Source organism: Callionymus lyra, chromosome 10, assembly GCF_982586985.1.
Source record: "Callionymus lyra chromosome 10, fCalLyr1.hap1.1, whole genome shotgun sequence".
Taxonomy (NCBI): Eukaryota; Metazoa; Chordata; class Actinopteri; order Syngnathiformes; family Callionymidae; genus Callionymus; species Callionymus lyra.
The window spans coordinates 6,477,530-6,494,835 of NC_141827.1; the positions used below are offsets into that span (position 1 = coordinate 6,477,530).

At 40.1% G+C, this 17,306-nt stretch overlaps 1 protein-coding gene across 4 annotated transcripts in view; it reads right to left on the reverse strand.

Annotated features, from left to right (window-relative positions):
* Positions 1 to 17,306, reverse strand: part of ephb2b (eph receptor B2b) — a 174,342-nt gene that overhangs the window by 18,922 nt on the left and 138,114 nt on the right. For all 4 annotated transcript variants that reach the window (XM_087800826.1, XM_087800823.1, XM_087800825.1 and 1 more), the window contains exons 6-8: positions 9,375 to 9,499; positions 6,636 to 6,798; positions 1,985 to 2,093 (exon numbers count right to left, since the gene is read on the reverse strand). In XM_087800826.1, the coding sequence (XP_087656952.1) occupies positions 1,985 to 2,093; positions 6,636 to 6,798; positions 9,375 to 9,499 (397 nt within the window). The remainder of the gene's footprint in view (positions 1 to 1,984; positions 2,094 to 6,635; positions 6,799 to 9,374; positions 9,500 to 17,306) is intronic.

The window sequence follows — 17,306 nt, forward strand, 5'->3', positions numbered from 1 at the left end:
AACATTACTTTCATTTAAACTGTTTCTCGTCCGAACTCACCTCCGGGTCACGACTCTATTTTCACGCCGACACACAACCCGTGTTTCAGTGAACGCACAAATCACAGGTTTAATAAAAGCGATGACGTTTGACTCTATCATGGAGAGAGTCGTGGGAAACTAAAATATCGGAGAGATTGACTAGAGAAAGATTCTTCTTTATATCGTGGGCTTGAGTCACTTAAAATGTTGACCAGGTTTAACTACAAATAAAAAGTGTTTTCAGGGTCTAATAACTACATTTAATTACACATGAATACTGGAAAACAAAACTTCTAAATGAACATTTTTTCAAAGATCTAAAATTGAAAACAAACAATCAAACGACTACAGAAAATTATTTTTAGTTTTTGACTAAATTTGTTCTTAAAAAAACAGATGGAAAAGGTTAATTAACAAATTTTAAACAATTAAAACCAACTGTTATATAGTTTTTGTTTAGCCATTTAAGTAAAACAATGTGTTAAATTAAAATAATAATAAATATAATATAATAAATAAAATAATAAATTCATAATTACATTTGTAAAGAAAACAAGAAGCAAGTTCTGCAGTGAAGACAAACAAGTCAATTACCAATAAAATCTTGCTTGAGGTGGACGTGACGTCGAAAAAAAAGGAAAAAAACAGTTTTTAAAATAAAGTGAATCTTGTTAATTGTAAGAAGAAAAAAACTAAATATAATCTTTGTAGGTTCGTGTTTGTTACGAGTATTAGGGCCACTCAAAAAATACTTTTAAATTTCTCTTTGAACTTAAAGTCTAGAAAAAATACTTTAATAACGAGATTAAAGCCAAAAAAAAAAATTTATTACAAGATTAAATGTGTATGAGATTTAAGTTGTATGAAAACAATGTATTAAAAGATTACAGTTGTATAAAATACTTTATTACGAGATTAAAGTCAAAGGAAAATAATTAAAATAAAATAAAAACTCATTTAATAAATATTTTCCTTCAACTTCAATCATTTAATTAATATTTTCCTTCTTCTTTAATTTCGTAATAAAAGTATTTTAACTTTAATCTCGTAGTCAAATGTAAAAAAAATATTTGAGCGTACGTTTTCGATTTTAGACCTTGAAAAATAGTTATTTAGTTTTGTTTTTCCAGTTCTTCTTGTGTAATTAAATCTGTTTGTGTATCTTAAATAGAAAAATAATTTCCCTAAAGTTTCGTAGTTAAACCTGGTTTAAGCGACTCGTCTGGTTACCTATAAATCCCTCATATATGACATATATAATATACATGTTTATTCTAACAACATGTATTTAGCTTCAATAAATCAATCCTTCAAAGTGAAGGTGTTTCTACTGGACTCTACTGAACGAGGAACTGGCAGCAGAAACACAAACATGTCATCACTCGCTGGAACGTCTCGTCGAGGATCAATATCACGATCTTTCAGAACATAATAGCATGTTAGTCTTTTGGTCCCCGGAGCCACGTCCTCACATAAATACCCCTGGTGTCAGTCCACATCCCTGAGACGTGGACCTGGATCCACAGACCACGTCACGAGCAGGAGTGTGTGACGGAGTGAGAGAGCAGTCGTTACTGAAGGCTGGTGAATAAAGTCCACCGGAGGAAAAACATGATCCTTGAGTTTAATATACTTTGTCAATTGATTTACTGTGTAGCGGGCCAAGTCCCACATTTAATCTCGGGTGCTGCCGGACCCCGGACACCGTGCCAGACTTCCCCCCGACAGTCCACCACCTTCCAGAACTTTGGGAAGTTTTGCAACTTTTTATTGTTATTTCTTTCAGCTTCTAAAGCAGCTTTTACTAGTGATTACGAAGGAATATTAGTGAACCTCGCAGCGGCGCGACAACATTAATCAGCTTTATGGAGTCCAAACACGTGGACTAGGTGTCGGGTATTAGACCTGGCGGGCGCTCAGGACCCGGAGAGAGAGGGGGGTTCTGGAGACAGGACTGACTCACCGGTTGCACACGATGACGATGACGACCACGGCGATGAGGAAGACCAGTCCGGCGGCGGCCGAGCCGATGATGAGCGGCAGCCTCTCCTGGATGCTGGTGTTGTATTCCTCTGCGGAGACACGATGGACAGCATGAGGACGACACATACGCCGCGACATATGGACGAGCGTCTGAGGCGCCGCATATGGAGGCAGCAGTGGGCGAGAGACGGACATATGGACGACCGACCAGAGCTTTCCTGGCACAGAGACTCAGACTGTAGACACCAGATCTGGCTTGAAAAGGTCAGTTTCATATGAAACATTAGACTTTTGTGATCAGGACTGATTGTTTTTACACAAACTTGAATCAGTTTTTTTAAGGGAGCACTGAATTTAAGTGACATCTTATGGTTGTTTCAGTCACTCTTTCAGTTCAATGAAAATAACTGAAAATCCCAAATATGTCCAAACATCAGCCTTAAAAGCTGCTGGAGTCGACTGTATCCTCTCGTCCTCAGTCATCGCCGGGATCTCACAGGGTTTCCTTTTTCAAGTTTCTTTCGGTGCTAAGGACATAATTACTGCTGCCATTTCTTTTTTTAATTTAATTTATATTACACTGTATTTTTTTGGGGGGGAAAAAACTTTTTTTTGTGGAAAAAAAAAAGCGAAAGTGCAGATGAACAGTTGATGTCAGTAACGTGAAATGTTGATAAATTGTATATCGGTGTTTAGATTGTGGAGTAGTTTGTTCGTGGAGAAGTTGTGGGGGTTCGATCCCAGATTGTGTACCTGAGCAAGACACACCACTGCTCCTGGGTTTATTTGCGTTATTTCCTTTTATCCTTGTTCTTTATACTTGCACTTTGTCATCAATTGCACTTTTTTTGCACTTTGTAGTTGTTGTTTTTTTCTTTGTTTTTTTAAATGAAACTCTGTAACTGGAAAGCCAGTTTCCTGAAGGTGATCTATCATGTATCTGACGGTTGAGCTGCGTCACAGCCTACTCCCATCATATGTGTCATTTGGTTAAAGCGTAACTAACTGTACAGCACTTTGGGTACTAAAAAAAGCATAGTTACCATCATGTTACTTTATGTTATGGCTTTATTGCGTTGGCTAGTTGAACAGATAACCTCATGTTATGTTTATCTTCTCTTCACAGAAGCCTCTGACCCTCAACTGACGATTACACCGTTAGCCAGAAGCAGTCTTGTGTCCCGAGAAAGAAGATTTGTATATATCACTGAAGAAAAACTATTAAAAAGGAAGTGGAAAATAAGATTTTATTAGCTAGAAAATATTTTTTTCTGTAAGCATGGAAGGGAAATTTACTTGACATTTGCTGAAATCAATTGTAATTCCAATTATTAATTTCTCGTGCTATTAAGACTTTGTAACTCTGAGTTTGCATTCTTTTCTTTGCGTTACTTGTTAATGTTTTTTTTTAATTTGCCCTTTGTTCTTTTTTATTTGCACTTTGTTGTCGTTTTTATGAAAGGGATTAATAAAGTCTATCCATCTAAAATGTCATGTATTTTTTTTATAATTTATCCTATAAAAATGGCATTTTCTCTTCACCTCCTGGAACTTCACTGCGAGTAGATATTTTAGGGAGCAGCAGTTGAGAAGCAGCTTCTGAGAAACACTATTGTTCGGATAATTTGTGCCGCTTTTGTGAGCGAACGGGAAAAGCGAGGCCGCACTTGTGTGTTGGTGCTGGTCCCACCGGTGGGTTTCAAAGACCCTCGGAAAGAAAAAGACTTGTCGCGGAAACGGAAGCCATGATTTGACCCGAATACGATTGTGATGCGAAAACGATTAAAGTACCAATGTTTGTTTTTTTGTTTTCTCAGTGAGATCTTTTCAAACGCTCGGATGATGACGCAGCCATGGAAAATTTAGCAAAAAAAAAACTGTTGCCCCATTTAGGAGAAGAGACTTTTTTCTTTTCGTCACAAACGATGTGGAAGATAAAGGAGGACGGAGGACACAGAGCTTGTTTGGTCGAGACCCAGAACCCATCAGACGAGCCAAGGAGGAGAAGCCCGGCGAGTGAATAGAGGCAGGAAATCACTGCCAAGTCCCTTTTTTTTTTTTTTTTGAGCGAGACAAATGATACACGGCTCTTTAATAATGGAGGACACACAGGTTGGCGCTCTCTCAGAAGCCGACATGCTTCTGGGAAGTATAAACACACGTCGCCCGTATATCTTACTGCCGGGCGTCAAATCCCTCGCCCGGGCGCGGCTGCAAAACGATCGGCCAATAAAAACACACTAATCAAGCTTTTTGGTTTTATATTATGTTGTGAAAGCTTCTGTCAGTGGGAGCCCGTTTCTAATTTAGCATCTTCTAACGTGGCCCCTGAGGTCTGCTGTGTTTTCATATCACTTACCGTCCATTACGGGAATCATCACCGTTCAGTTTTATAAATGCAAACTTTCTTAATAAAGAGCCGCACAATATGTCGTTAAAAAAGTGGAGTTTTACGAGTCGAGACAGCGTGCGAGAATAAAACACCTTTTTTAATTAAGGGTTGTTTCATTTCGAGCAGGACACTCGCCTCGGTTTCGAGCGACAAGTGTGATTTTTATTGGGATATTATTGGATGAATTCAAGTCATTACTTAAACCAATACAATAACTTTTCCTTTTTTTTTTCCTTTTTGGGACAGAATCCAAGCTGCCACATTTAAAACCTTCCTGCTATAAACTTCACTTCATGTCCCATCATGCACTGCAATGGTTGAAGCTCCACTAACGGTTATTGTTTAGGTTTGAAGGTATTTCGCGTTGAACAGAAAATCCCCCAAAATGAACGTTTCATTGATTGATTTTCTGATTCTGTCGATACCCACGTGGGATCAGAACTTGATAATGTGAAGGTTTTCCTGCAGAAAAACCGATGCGACGGCAGAAGAAAAATCATATTCATTTGTCACTTTAACAAGTCTTTTTTTTTTTTTTACTTTAGATTTTTGGGTTTTTATAATTTGGGCAAGAAAACAACAAGTGGAATTTTTCTCTACGTGTTATCCCATTTGTTTTTGTTAGAATATTGATTTTTGGTTTCAAAAAATGATTTTTCAGGAACTGGTATTTGAGTTAAGGTATCGGTATAAGTTTGAATGTCATATTTCTTATCATCAATGCGAAATTAAGTTCTCCATACACACTACATTGACACTAAAACACCCACAAAACTGAGTATGGATCGATGGACACTTTGTACCCTAAATGGCTCCATCTCAGTGACGTTGACGTTGTAAATGAAAGTATATATATATAAATATATATATATATTTACCACCAGTGCACTAAAAGAAGTATGTGAGACACAGCATTAGTAAAATGTAATTATAATCTTGTTAGATCATGTTTTGTCTCACATTGTTAATATTAAGTTTTCATGACATCAAGGACCAAACTTAGACTCACTCTGTAACTTATAGATCGTACTTCGTACCTAGGTGCGGTTTTGCAACCGGGTCTGACGTTGATGCGTTTCTGAAGTCATCTAAAGGGTTCTAGAAACTAAAGCACTGTCCGTGAAGCTTCGCGAAGCTTCATCGTCGTTGAACATTCTTCTTCTTAAGACTCCAGTGTAAACATGTCACGCCATGAACTCCTAATTATCCACAGATGTAGTTTCCATGTGTCCTCACTCGTGACCCTTCCCTCCAACAACCGGCTCCCCTGGAGAGCTGGGACGTTTCAATAATATTAATGGACGGACAAAACCATATGATTCAGATCAGCAGATCCTTGGGTAGACGTTTCTCGCCGCCATCCGTCTGAATTTGAACGTTATTTTAGGGGAAATGTCCAGAGATGAATAAAGGATCGTAGACGAGTAAATCCCGAAGACTAGCGATGCTAACGTAGCGGACAAGATTCTTCTCACGACGCTCCGTTCTTCTGTGATACACTTTTTTAAATTTTATTATAAAGTCTTCTTGATAATCTGCAGCTGCTCATTTATTCGAGCTGCAGTTTTCACATCTGGATAAAAGCCTCCAACAGCTGGAATCCCATTTTTTTTTTTAAACGTGGGATTTATGGCAAGGTGGTAATTAGAGCTCACAAGTCAACCTTCCGCAATCTTTCATTACATTAACAATTTCCACTCTGGTGACTCGTCCGTCTTCATCAGCGAGGACGCGCTCGCGGCTGATGGCGTTTATTTCAAGCCGAAACGAATGGTTACCGAGCACAGAGATCGTGTTACGGATCAACTCAACATCGACGAGTTAAAGAATCCCTTCGGTGTCTCTCGGTGTCTACGGTCGTGACTCGTCTTCCTGCTGAGATCCGTGTGTGTGGCGGCGTCGGAGATGTTTGTGCGAGCGCTCGGGCTAATGATGGCTCCGAGCACTGGGAGGGAAATGAGAGGTTCGGAGGGAAAAACCCGGGACGTGGCTCTAACATTAACCCTCGTGACTGATCGTTACCCAACTTTCCGTCTTCAGCGGGACCGACCGCAGACGGCAGATAAGGAATTCCTTCAACTCCGCGAGGAAGAATGCCTCAATAATCGGGTTCGTTACTACACCCGGAATACTTTCCTCGCAGCTGTCCCGGTCTCAACCCGGGTCTGTGTCGTCGGCCTCGGGCCCGCGAGGTGTTAACGGCGCCGCGTGCTCCGGGCGCCATCGCTTGAATTCTCACCTTCGGTCATGGTCTGGTAGTAGACTTTGCCACCGTAGCGTCCGAACCCGGCCACGGTGCGAGCCCGGACCTGGAACACGTAGATGCTGGCCGCCCTCAGGCCCCGGACCACCGCCGTGTTGGTCCGACTCCTGATGGTGGTGGAGTTGAACTCGGAGCTGTCCTGGAGGCAGAGAGTGAAATATTTGAACACGATTTAGTAGATTTAAGGTTAATATGTTTGTGTTGATATTATGAACAAATGTTTTATGTATAATTAAAGAAATATTAAGTTATTCGTCGAATCTAAAATTTAGTTTAAAACGAAGATTAGGGTTCAGATGCAAAAATGATGAACATTTTTTAAGTATAAAATAATACTCTTTTTTTACAGTTCTGACCTCTTGAGTTCCTCTAAGTGTTTCTGGGTTTAAATCTTTACGATACGCATCATTCGTTCGCTACAGAACCAAGTCGAGTTCAGTCAAAAGTAACTTAACGTTGACACAGAGACCTATAAAGATGTTATTCTTTAAAATGATAATTGAAGTAAAGGAATATTGTGTCTATATTATATTTTATAATATTGATGTGTTTTTGAACAGTTGCCAAGCCACGGAATTTTGTTGCCAGTTTCAAGGACAATAAAAGAAAGTCGAAAGTCTAAAGTCTATATGTTTGGTAAAAAAGGAGAAACATGGAGATCATTGAAACAAATTAAGCCGAAAATATCAAAATCAAATACATTTTTGGCTACTTAAGACAGAAAAAATATTTCGACTTCTTGTGTGATTGAGTTTGACACATTACCGTATTAAAATATAAAAAATAAATTGTATCAATTGCATATAATACTTTGTTATAAATTACTTTATCTACTAAAATAGTAACCGCAACACGACTAGGATCTGGAGATGTTTTGTCACAGAAAAAACTGTAAGTTTTTCTTTAACATTTTTCCGTACAAAGGATGGAAATGTTTGGTTGAATTTGTGTTGATATTATAAAAATAAAAAAATTCAGGTGTAGTAAAATAAATCTTAATTCATGTTTAAAATGATGAAATCAAGAATGATCAGAAGGAAAACACAACAATACAAGAAATAATTCACTTCACTATTTAAAATATGACAAAACATGTAATAGATAAAATAATACATTTTGCAGGGTTCTGACCCACAGTATCAGTCGTTTAGGAGCAACAAAGAATCACTCTGAACATTTGTAAACTAAATCAGGATTGTTGATCCATAGGCAACACAAAGGATACCTCAAACACGTTTGTTTTCAGGCCTCCGGGTCACCTTGACCCAGAGATAACACAAGTGTTAAAAAAAACACGTGTCAAACTCATGTTAAATTAAAAGAATATGTTTGGTGAAGGAGAACAAATGAAGAGAATTAAGATAAATCGAGACTCAAAGAACGAACAAAAGTATGAATTTCAAATTTATAAAACTAAATATACGTTTCTTTGGTCCTGCGACTTGGACTGAAATTATATTTTATCCCCTTGTGTGATTGAGTTTGACGTTTTAAACTAAATCAATTGGATCAACACGACTATAATAGTTGATTTTTTAAAATACCATGTGACATATGTATTATAATTGTAATAACTAGCATTGATTCAACGTTTAGAACCAGAAACAACTATACGGACAACATGGCAACTAGAAACACTTGAAGAAACACTTACGTACAGAATATGAACATTTTGGGTCCAATAAGTGTTGGTTTTTTGGAGCCTTGTGATTGAGTTTGAAACCAAAATATATAGATTTTTTAAATCTAATGACTTAAATAGTTGATTATAAAATACCATATGTACTCAAATATTTTAACCAGCAAGATGGAAACTAGTTGAAGAAACACTCACAAGATGTTGGATCATAAGTTTTGCATTCAACGTGTTCACCACTTTCTTCCTCTACTCTAGTTCTTCTGTTTTGTCATCGTCCGTGTCCAGTTCACTGTTCCTCGTTCTCTCCGTACGTTCAATAATGAACCACAATACGCTTCTCAGACTCGTGGTGAGGCTGGTACGACGGCAGAAGACAAACTTCAGGAGGTGTGTTCTCCACGACAGGCAGAGTGTTTCTGCAGCTGACGTTAAGAAAGTACATTTTCTGGCAGTTTCGGGTCAGGCGGCTTTTCTGGAGACGTCCTGACGATCGGCGGCGGCTTCGCTTGACAGGTCTGAGAGGCTCCGACTCCGACTCAACCTGCTGATCCACGCCGCGCTCAGACGCCGTGACAATCGTCCTGACAGCTCGGCGAGGACGTGTCGGGCGAGAGCGGAGACGACTCCCTCGCAGTGGAAGTCTTCGCGTCTATCGTGTGATTACGGAGGCTTCAAATCCTCCGTGTTCTCTTGTTGCTGCGAGAGTGTCGATCGTCTGTGGAATACTATTTTTACAACAGTCGGCGCGACCGTTGTTTGGACCACAAGCCACCGCGCATCAATCCCCGGCGGCCCCGCCGTAGGGCCCGAGACTCGCTGCTTCCTTTCCCTCTGACTGACCGTGAATGTAATTGAAAGAGAAGGAGCACAAGTTCCGAGGAACTTCTGCCTCTCGCGCCTCCTCCTGGATCCTGCTTTTAGGCAGAAGAACATGTGGTGTCGTTCTAAGTGGGAACTCAAAAAGATGGAATTTTGGGGCATCATTTATTTAACGAGACGATGTGGAACATATGCTTATGTAGATCAGCGGCGGCTCTGGAGGGAGGTGTGGTGTGTGTTCCAGTGAGAGTTCATACCTTCTCGTAGTACTGGAGCTCGTAGTCCAGGATGATGCCGTTGGGCTGGTCCGGCTGGGACCAGGTGAGGGTGATGCTGTCCACGGTTCGCATGACCTGGTGCATGATGGAGACGGTGGACGGTGCTGAGGAGAGAAGAACATGTTTGTTAACATCTTCGGAAACTTCAATGTATACTTTATTGACTACAGGAAAGATGAATCGAGCCTTAACTTGTTTATTTAAAGTTAAATTAATGTGTGGATTTAAGTGTGTGTTGTTGTGATGCGTGACTCTATTGTATCATCAGTGTGTGTTTGTAAAAAACTCTCTTTTCATTGAAATATTGACATTAGAAAATGATCTTAAGCTCCGCCCACTGAAAACGCTTTGTTTTTCTGGAGATGCAATCTTGTTTTCTATAACCACGCCCACTCTGCTGTGATATGTCAAACATGGAGGTTTTGTCACCGCGCGTCATCAATCCCGGAAGTCTCCACCTCCAAGGGACTCGTTGCATAAACAAAGCGGGGCGTGATTACAGCTGGCTGGAGGAGTGATTATTACGTCATAATGGACTCTCGTAACCTCTCGTTCGCCCAGATTTCAGAGCAACTTTATAAAGAAATAAGTTCAAAACATAGTCATGATGAAGGACTTACTGCATCTTGGAGAGAAAGATTCAACATTTACTACATGCGAGTCAAGAGAGTTGTGTTTTTGATACTAGTTTACCGAGTAAAAACTTGATAATGACAAAAGCATCAGATTAATGCGTTACTTCTCAAGTGTTCTTTTACACTGGAAACTATTTGTCGTTTATTCTTCTATAAGAAAAAACTTTGGAGAGGAAATATACCAAAGTTGGTAATATATACACTAAGTGTAATGTAATTTATTTTTTCTTACATTTTTTTTTTATCAAAGTGGTATTGAAAAAAGGATCATCCAGGAACTGGTAACTGAGTGATACAGGTATATTTAGGACAAATCACTAACTCACACCTACTATAAGTTAGGAAGGAAGCGACCATCAGATGAATTTGTTATTATCAACTGGAAAATATTTTTCATTTATTTTTTAAAAAAAAATAGCTCTGAGTGTAAATTAGAATTTCATCCGGAGCGATCGAAGGCCACATGAAATGACTTCAGGATCCGTCCCTGAAACCATCGAACATCTCTTCTATTGAAACTGAAAGATTTACGAAAAAAATCCATGAGCCACGACCTTCAAAAGAAAAGTTTTATTTGAGACTAGGTTTTCTGATGCGAGGATTCAGAATAAAGACATCGTTGCTCGGCGGAGCTTCAGCGACATTCGTTCTCACAAGAACAAAACCAGAACAATCAGATAATATCGAGCAAAACATTTTTCTTTCCGAGCCACAGGAAGAAAACGATGAAATCCCCGCTCCGTGCTCTGCAGCTAACAAGCTAAAGTAAACAACCTTGGAGAAAACACGTTAAATGTGTGTCAGCCTGGGTGGCCCCCTCTACATGCCCGCTGACCCCCAGCTTTTCCGCATCCTTTCTAGTCCGGGCTGCGAGGTCAGGGGGGCGTGATCCACTCCAGTCCTCCAACAGCCATTAAGATTAGTTCAGGCTGCCGCAGGTCAGTGTAAAGCTAAGAGAAGCTGAAGATAAAAAGCTCTGTCAGGGAAGTCTGGCAAGTCCTGCAGGCCCGGAGTGTGAAAGGGTGTGGGCAGGATCGAGGGGGGGGGGGGTTGCAGGGAGAGATTTATGGACAGCGATCCCCTCGCTCGTCCCCTGCAGGACTGCACAGCACACTCGTGGGCCTCGTCCAGCAGCTCAGTGGCTCCCAAGAGTCCCGGTCATAAAGACTCGAGTCCCGCGTCGGCACATGTTCCTCGTGGAAAAAGCCACCGGCTGGAAAACTGCGAGAGCACATGATCGTAACTCCTGCACCGGCGAGTGTGCGAGCTTTGAAAACTCATCAGTGACGCTAACGTGAGCTCGAACCGGACCTTTTTTTTTCGAGATTACCGTCAAAAGATTCTAATGGACACTGCCTGCCGGTATTTTTTCTGGAATGACGGGAATTGTGTTTGGATATCGCAGACTTTTCTTACCCTGAGACATTTGGACTCAAAGTGAATCCATTCATTAGAGCAGACGTGGGGCCCGGGGACCACATGCGGCCCTTTGACTGTGTTAATGAGGACCTCAGTGTAGAACTGATCAGACTGATCATAAGAATGTTTCTGACGATTTTATTTTGTATTTATTCTTAATGTCTAGTTTAATTCAAAAATATTTTTCTCCTGTTTTTCTATATTTTTATCCTCTTTGAGAGATTTAAAAATAACGATACATAACACACAATAATTTTACAATTCAGGATATTTAGGTGTGTTTTATGACCTAATGACTAGAAAAAATGTTGTTCCTACTCATGAGATAATTACACTTGACAAAACATTATAATAACAATAATGTCAAGGAGTTTAACTGTCGCCCCAGACTTTCTAACTTCTCCAGCACATGTATGTTCCCCTGAATAATAATACTGTTCTCTAGGGGCCAAAAATATTAAAAAAGCATTTCACGATATTGTATCAATATCCGACAGCACTGTATCGGTTAATAACATTTTTTCTTGAAAACTTTGAATAGCTAATTTATGTCTTTAAATCTGCTTTCAAATCATATTTCAGTTTAACCGTATATAGCTCAACAGCTACAGGAACAATGAAATCCAGGCTATGACTGAGGACGAGAGGATACAGTGACTCCAGCAGCTTTTAAAGCTGATGTTTGGACATATTTAGGTTTGAAAAAAAATGAAAGCAGTTACGACTTCGTCAAGAGTCATGTGGTCCGTAAATACTACAACACTAGAGTCAAGTACTCGACCATACTACACATATATCCTTGTTTCTACACTATCACAACACCAGAGTCAAGTACTCGACAATATTACACATATATACTTGTTACTACAGTATCACAACACCAGAGTCAAGTACTCGACAATATTACACATATATCCTTGTTTCTACACTATCACAACACCAGAGTCAAGTACTCGACAATATTACACATATATACTTGTTACTACAGTATCACAAGACCAGAGTCAAGTACTCCACAATACTACAAATATATCCTGGTTACTACACTATCACAACACCCGAGTCAAGTACTCGACCATACTACAAATATATACTTGTTACTACAGTATCACAACACCAGAGTCAAGTACTCGACAATATTACACATATATACTTGTTACTACAGTATCACAACACCAGAGTCAAGTACTCGACAATATTACACATATATACTTGTTACTACAGTATCACAAGACCAGAGTCAAGTACTCCACAATACTACAAATATATCCTGGTTACTACACTATCACAACACCCGAGTCAAGTACTCGACCATACTACAAATATATACTTGTTACTACAGTATCACAACACCAGAGTCAAGTACTCGACAATATTACACATATATACTTGTTACTACAGTATCACAACACCAGAGTCAAGTACTCGACAATATTACACATATATACTTGTTACTACAGTATCATAACACCAGAGTCAAGTACTCCACAATACTACAAATATATCCTGGTTACTACAGTATCACAACACCTGAGTCAAGTACTCGACCATAATACACATATATACTTGTTACTACAGTATCATAACACCAGAGTCAAGTACTCCACAATACTACAAATATATCCTGGTTACTACAGTATCACAACACCTGAGTCAAGTACTCGACCATAATACACATATATACTTGTTACTACAGTATCATAACACCAGAGTCAAGTACTCCACAATACTACAAATATATCCTGGTTACTACAGTATCACAACACCAGAGTCAAGTACTCCACAATACTACACATATATACTTGTTACTACAGTATCACAACACCAGAGTCAAGTAATTGACTATACTACAAATATATCCTTGTTCCAACAGTATTGCAATATATCGTACCGTTGACCATGTATCGTGATAAGTATCGTAACAACAGATTCCTGCCAGTACCTAGTTCTAAATCTTTAGAATCTTTTCTTCATGAAGCCACTGCTGAACCTCCAATATCTTGAGGTCCAAGTCCATCTAAACTGGTTTTCAAACATGTAATTAGAACCAAGAGAGTCGACTTTGTCGCGGGGAAGAAATCGAGTCGACCGCACGACCCCGGGAGCCAATGACAAAATGTCCTCGCGATGACCTCACCCGCTCTCATCAGCTAATCAGCCGAGCCTCGCGTGCCCTCCGACCCCCGCGGACGCATCCATCTGAGGCGGCGAAAATGATGGCGTCTCATATAAGCGGCGCTGGTCAAGTGTGTCCTCAGCGGCCGCTGCCAGCAGATAATAAATAGACGTTCTGCATTTCATCTCGGCAGAGCACTTACGGCCTGACGGCTCGTGACTCCGGGGGGAGAACATCCATCACGGCGCTCGCCGCCTTGTATACAGTATCCAGTCCGGACACCGGAGTCCGGCTCCGTGAGACGACGGCCTAATAAGGCAAACGGTTACTCTTAGGGGAACTCACGAGTATCGCATTACGGATGTACATATATCCAGGACCGCCACATGGCCCTGCACAGCGTTTCCATTAAAACACACACAGGCAGCCGCGACCGGTAACTTGATCCCGGGCCGCAGACACAAAAGCAGCTCATGTATTCATGGAGAGAGGATGGACTTCTGCCAGCATGTCGAGGGGGAACACTGTGGTTTTTCTTCCGCCTCGGGAAGACCTCCGGAGCGTGGACGCCCCGAGGACGATGATTAAAGGTGAGGCTGCCGAAAAGCAAACTGTGATAATGCGAGGACGTCACTTCACCGTCGGAGCGACACGGAACGTTTGGCCGCCAGGAAAAAAATTCCAGATCGAGCGACTTTTGTTTATTTCAACGAAGCCCCGGACGCACGTTTTCGACCTAAGCCGACGTTCCACCAAATTGACTTTGGAATTCCGTGGCGAGCCAAGTCGACGTTTCATTGTGTTGGCGAGGTCCCCGCATTATATACTTGTTACTACAGTATCACAACACCAGGGTCTAGTACTCGACAATATTACACATATATACTTGTTACTACACTATCACAACACCAGGGTCTAGTACTCGACCATACTACACATATATCCTTGTTACTACAGTATCACAACACCAGAGTCAAGTACTGGACAATACTACACATATATCCTTGTTACTACAGTATCACAACACCAGAGTCAAGTACTGGACAATACTACACATATATCCTTGTTACTACAGTATCACAACACCAGAGTCAAGTACTGGACAATACTACACATATATCCTTGTTACTACAGTATCACAACACCAGAGTCAAGTACTGGACAATACTACACATATATCCTTGTTACTACAGTATCACAACACCAGAGTCAAGTACTGGACAATACTACACATATATCCTTGTTACTACAGTATCACAACACCAGAGTCAAGTACTGGACAATACTACACATATATACTTGTTACTACAGTATCACAAGACCAGAGTCAAGTACTGGACCATACTTCACATATATACGTGTTACTACAGTATCACAACACCAGAGTCAAGTACTGGACAATACTACACATATATCCTTGTTACTACACTATCAAAACACCAGAGTCAAGTACTCGACAATACTACACATATATACTTGTTACTACAGTATCACAACACCAGAGTCAAGTACTGGACAATACTACACATATATCCTTGTTACTACAGTATCACAACACCAGAGTCAAGTACTGGACAATACTACACATATATCCTTGTTACTACAGTATCACAACACCAGAGTCAAGTACTGGACAATACTACACATATATACTTGTTACTACACTATCACAACACCAGAGTCAAGTACTGGACCATACTTCACATATATACTTGTTACTACAGTATCACAACACCAGAGTCAAGTACTGGACAATACTACACATATATCCTTGTTACTACACTATCACAACACCAGAGTCAAGTACTGGACAATACTACACATATATACTTGTTACTACAGTATCACAACACCAGAGTCAAGTACTGGACAATACTACACATATATCCTTGTTACTACAGTATCACAACACCAGAGTCAAGTACTCGACCATACTACACATACTGTATATCCTTGTTACTACAGTATCACAACACCAGAGTCAAGTACTCGACAATACTACACATATATACTTGTTACTACACTATCACAACACCAGAGTCAAGTACTCAACCATACTACACATATATCCTTGTTACCACAGTATCACAACACCAGAGTCAAGTACTCGACCATACTACACATATATCCTTGTTACTACAGTATCACAACACCAGAGTCAAGTACTCGACCATACTACACATACTGTATATCCTTGTTACTACAGTATCACAACACCAGAGTCAAGTACTCGACAATACTACACATATATACTTGTTACTACACTATCACAACACCAGAGTCAAGTACTCAACCATACTACACATATATCCTTGTTACCACAGTATCACAACACCAGAGTCAAGTACTCGACCATACTACACATATATCCTTGTTACTACAGTATCACAACACCAGAGTCAAGTACACGGAACGTTTGTCTGCCAGGAAAAAAATTCAGATCGAGCGACTTTTGTTTATTTCAACAAAGCCCCGGACGCACGTTTTCGACCTAAGCCGACGTTCCACCAAATTGACTCTGGAATTCCGCGGCGAGCCAAGTCGACGTTTCATTGCGTCGCATGCGAAAGCCATTTTTATACATCTCATTTATGTTCTACAAATCTCCAGGACTCCATTGTGCTGCAAATCTTCCACCTTCATCTCCTGCTCTTTTCCTCGACTGGATCTGTAATTTCAAGCGGAGTAAACACTTGGTTTCATTGTGTCAACATCTTCCACTGAGTTACGCCACTAAGTACATGTTTAAGCTTCGCAAAGCCAAGTTTGGGTTCGCGCAACAATTATCCTGGAATCATGCGGCGCGAGCGCGATTAAAGACAATGAAATATCAGACGTGGAGATCGTCTGCAGCTCATCACGACTGTCGATACGAGGCGTCGCGATTGGATTTTTTGAGGATTGGTGTCAAAAGCTTCTGTGTCCGTCGGTCACGAGGCCGTGATGGAACATGACACAGACTGTAATTTAAGCTAATTAAATTAGACGGATGATTTGAAGGAGCAAATGATCCAGAAAAAGAGCAGTAAGAACATGCGTTTCCTTCAGACTGTGAAAATAACCACCGTGGCGGGAACACTTGATTACAAACACTTGCTGCTCGGCTTAAGTGCCTCGACGCGGTGAGAAGGTTTTGCCACCTTGTTCTTTCGAAGACTCGCGTTCTTGTTCCGACTTACTGGAAAATAACTTGTTTTTCAGTCACGAATGGATGCATATGTTGACAAGAACAATGATGTGTTCTTTACTGGACTTGTTAACTAGTCTGGTTTAGTCTAGTGAGAATTAACAAGCAAGATATGATTCTTGCTATAAAAACAAACTTTCACGAAGCTCTGGGCCTTTATATTTCACGGTGTCAATTAAATCTTTCACAGTAACTGTGTATGTTTAGGATTTTAAAACGTCAATTTAAGGGTTTCTGAATGGAATAAGAAGTAGCAACTCTAGGTTGATTCAAACAAAAACAACAAGAAAATCAAAGATATGAAGTAGTTATTCGAGAATTTATTGAGCAGAATAAGATAAGTTGGAACAGAAGTAAGGATAGAACCTCAGAGGTACTTCTATGTAATTTATAATAATGTTAGTGTTCAACCATTAGAACTTAAATAAAACCTGGAGATGATTTCAGGAGAACTATGATGGGTTTTAGCAGAGTAGTGTAAACATTACTTCAAGTATTTTGTATTTACCATAGTTACTTTATTGATTAAAGTTCAAGAAAGTTTGTTTAAAATA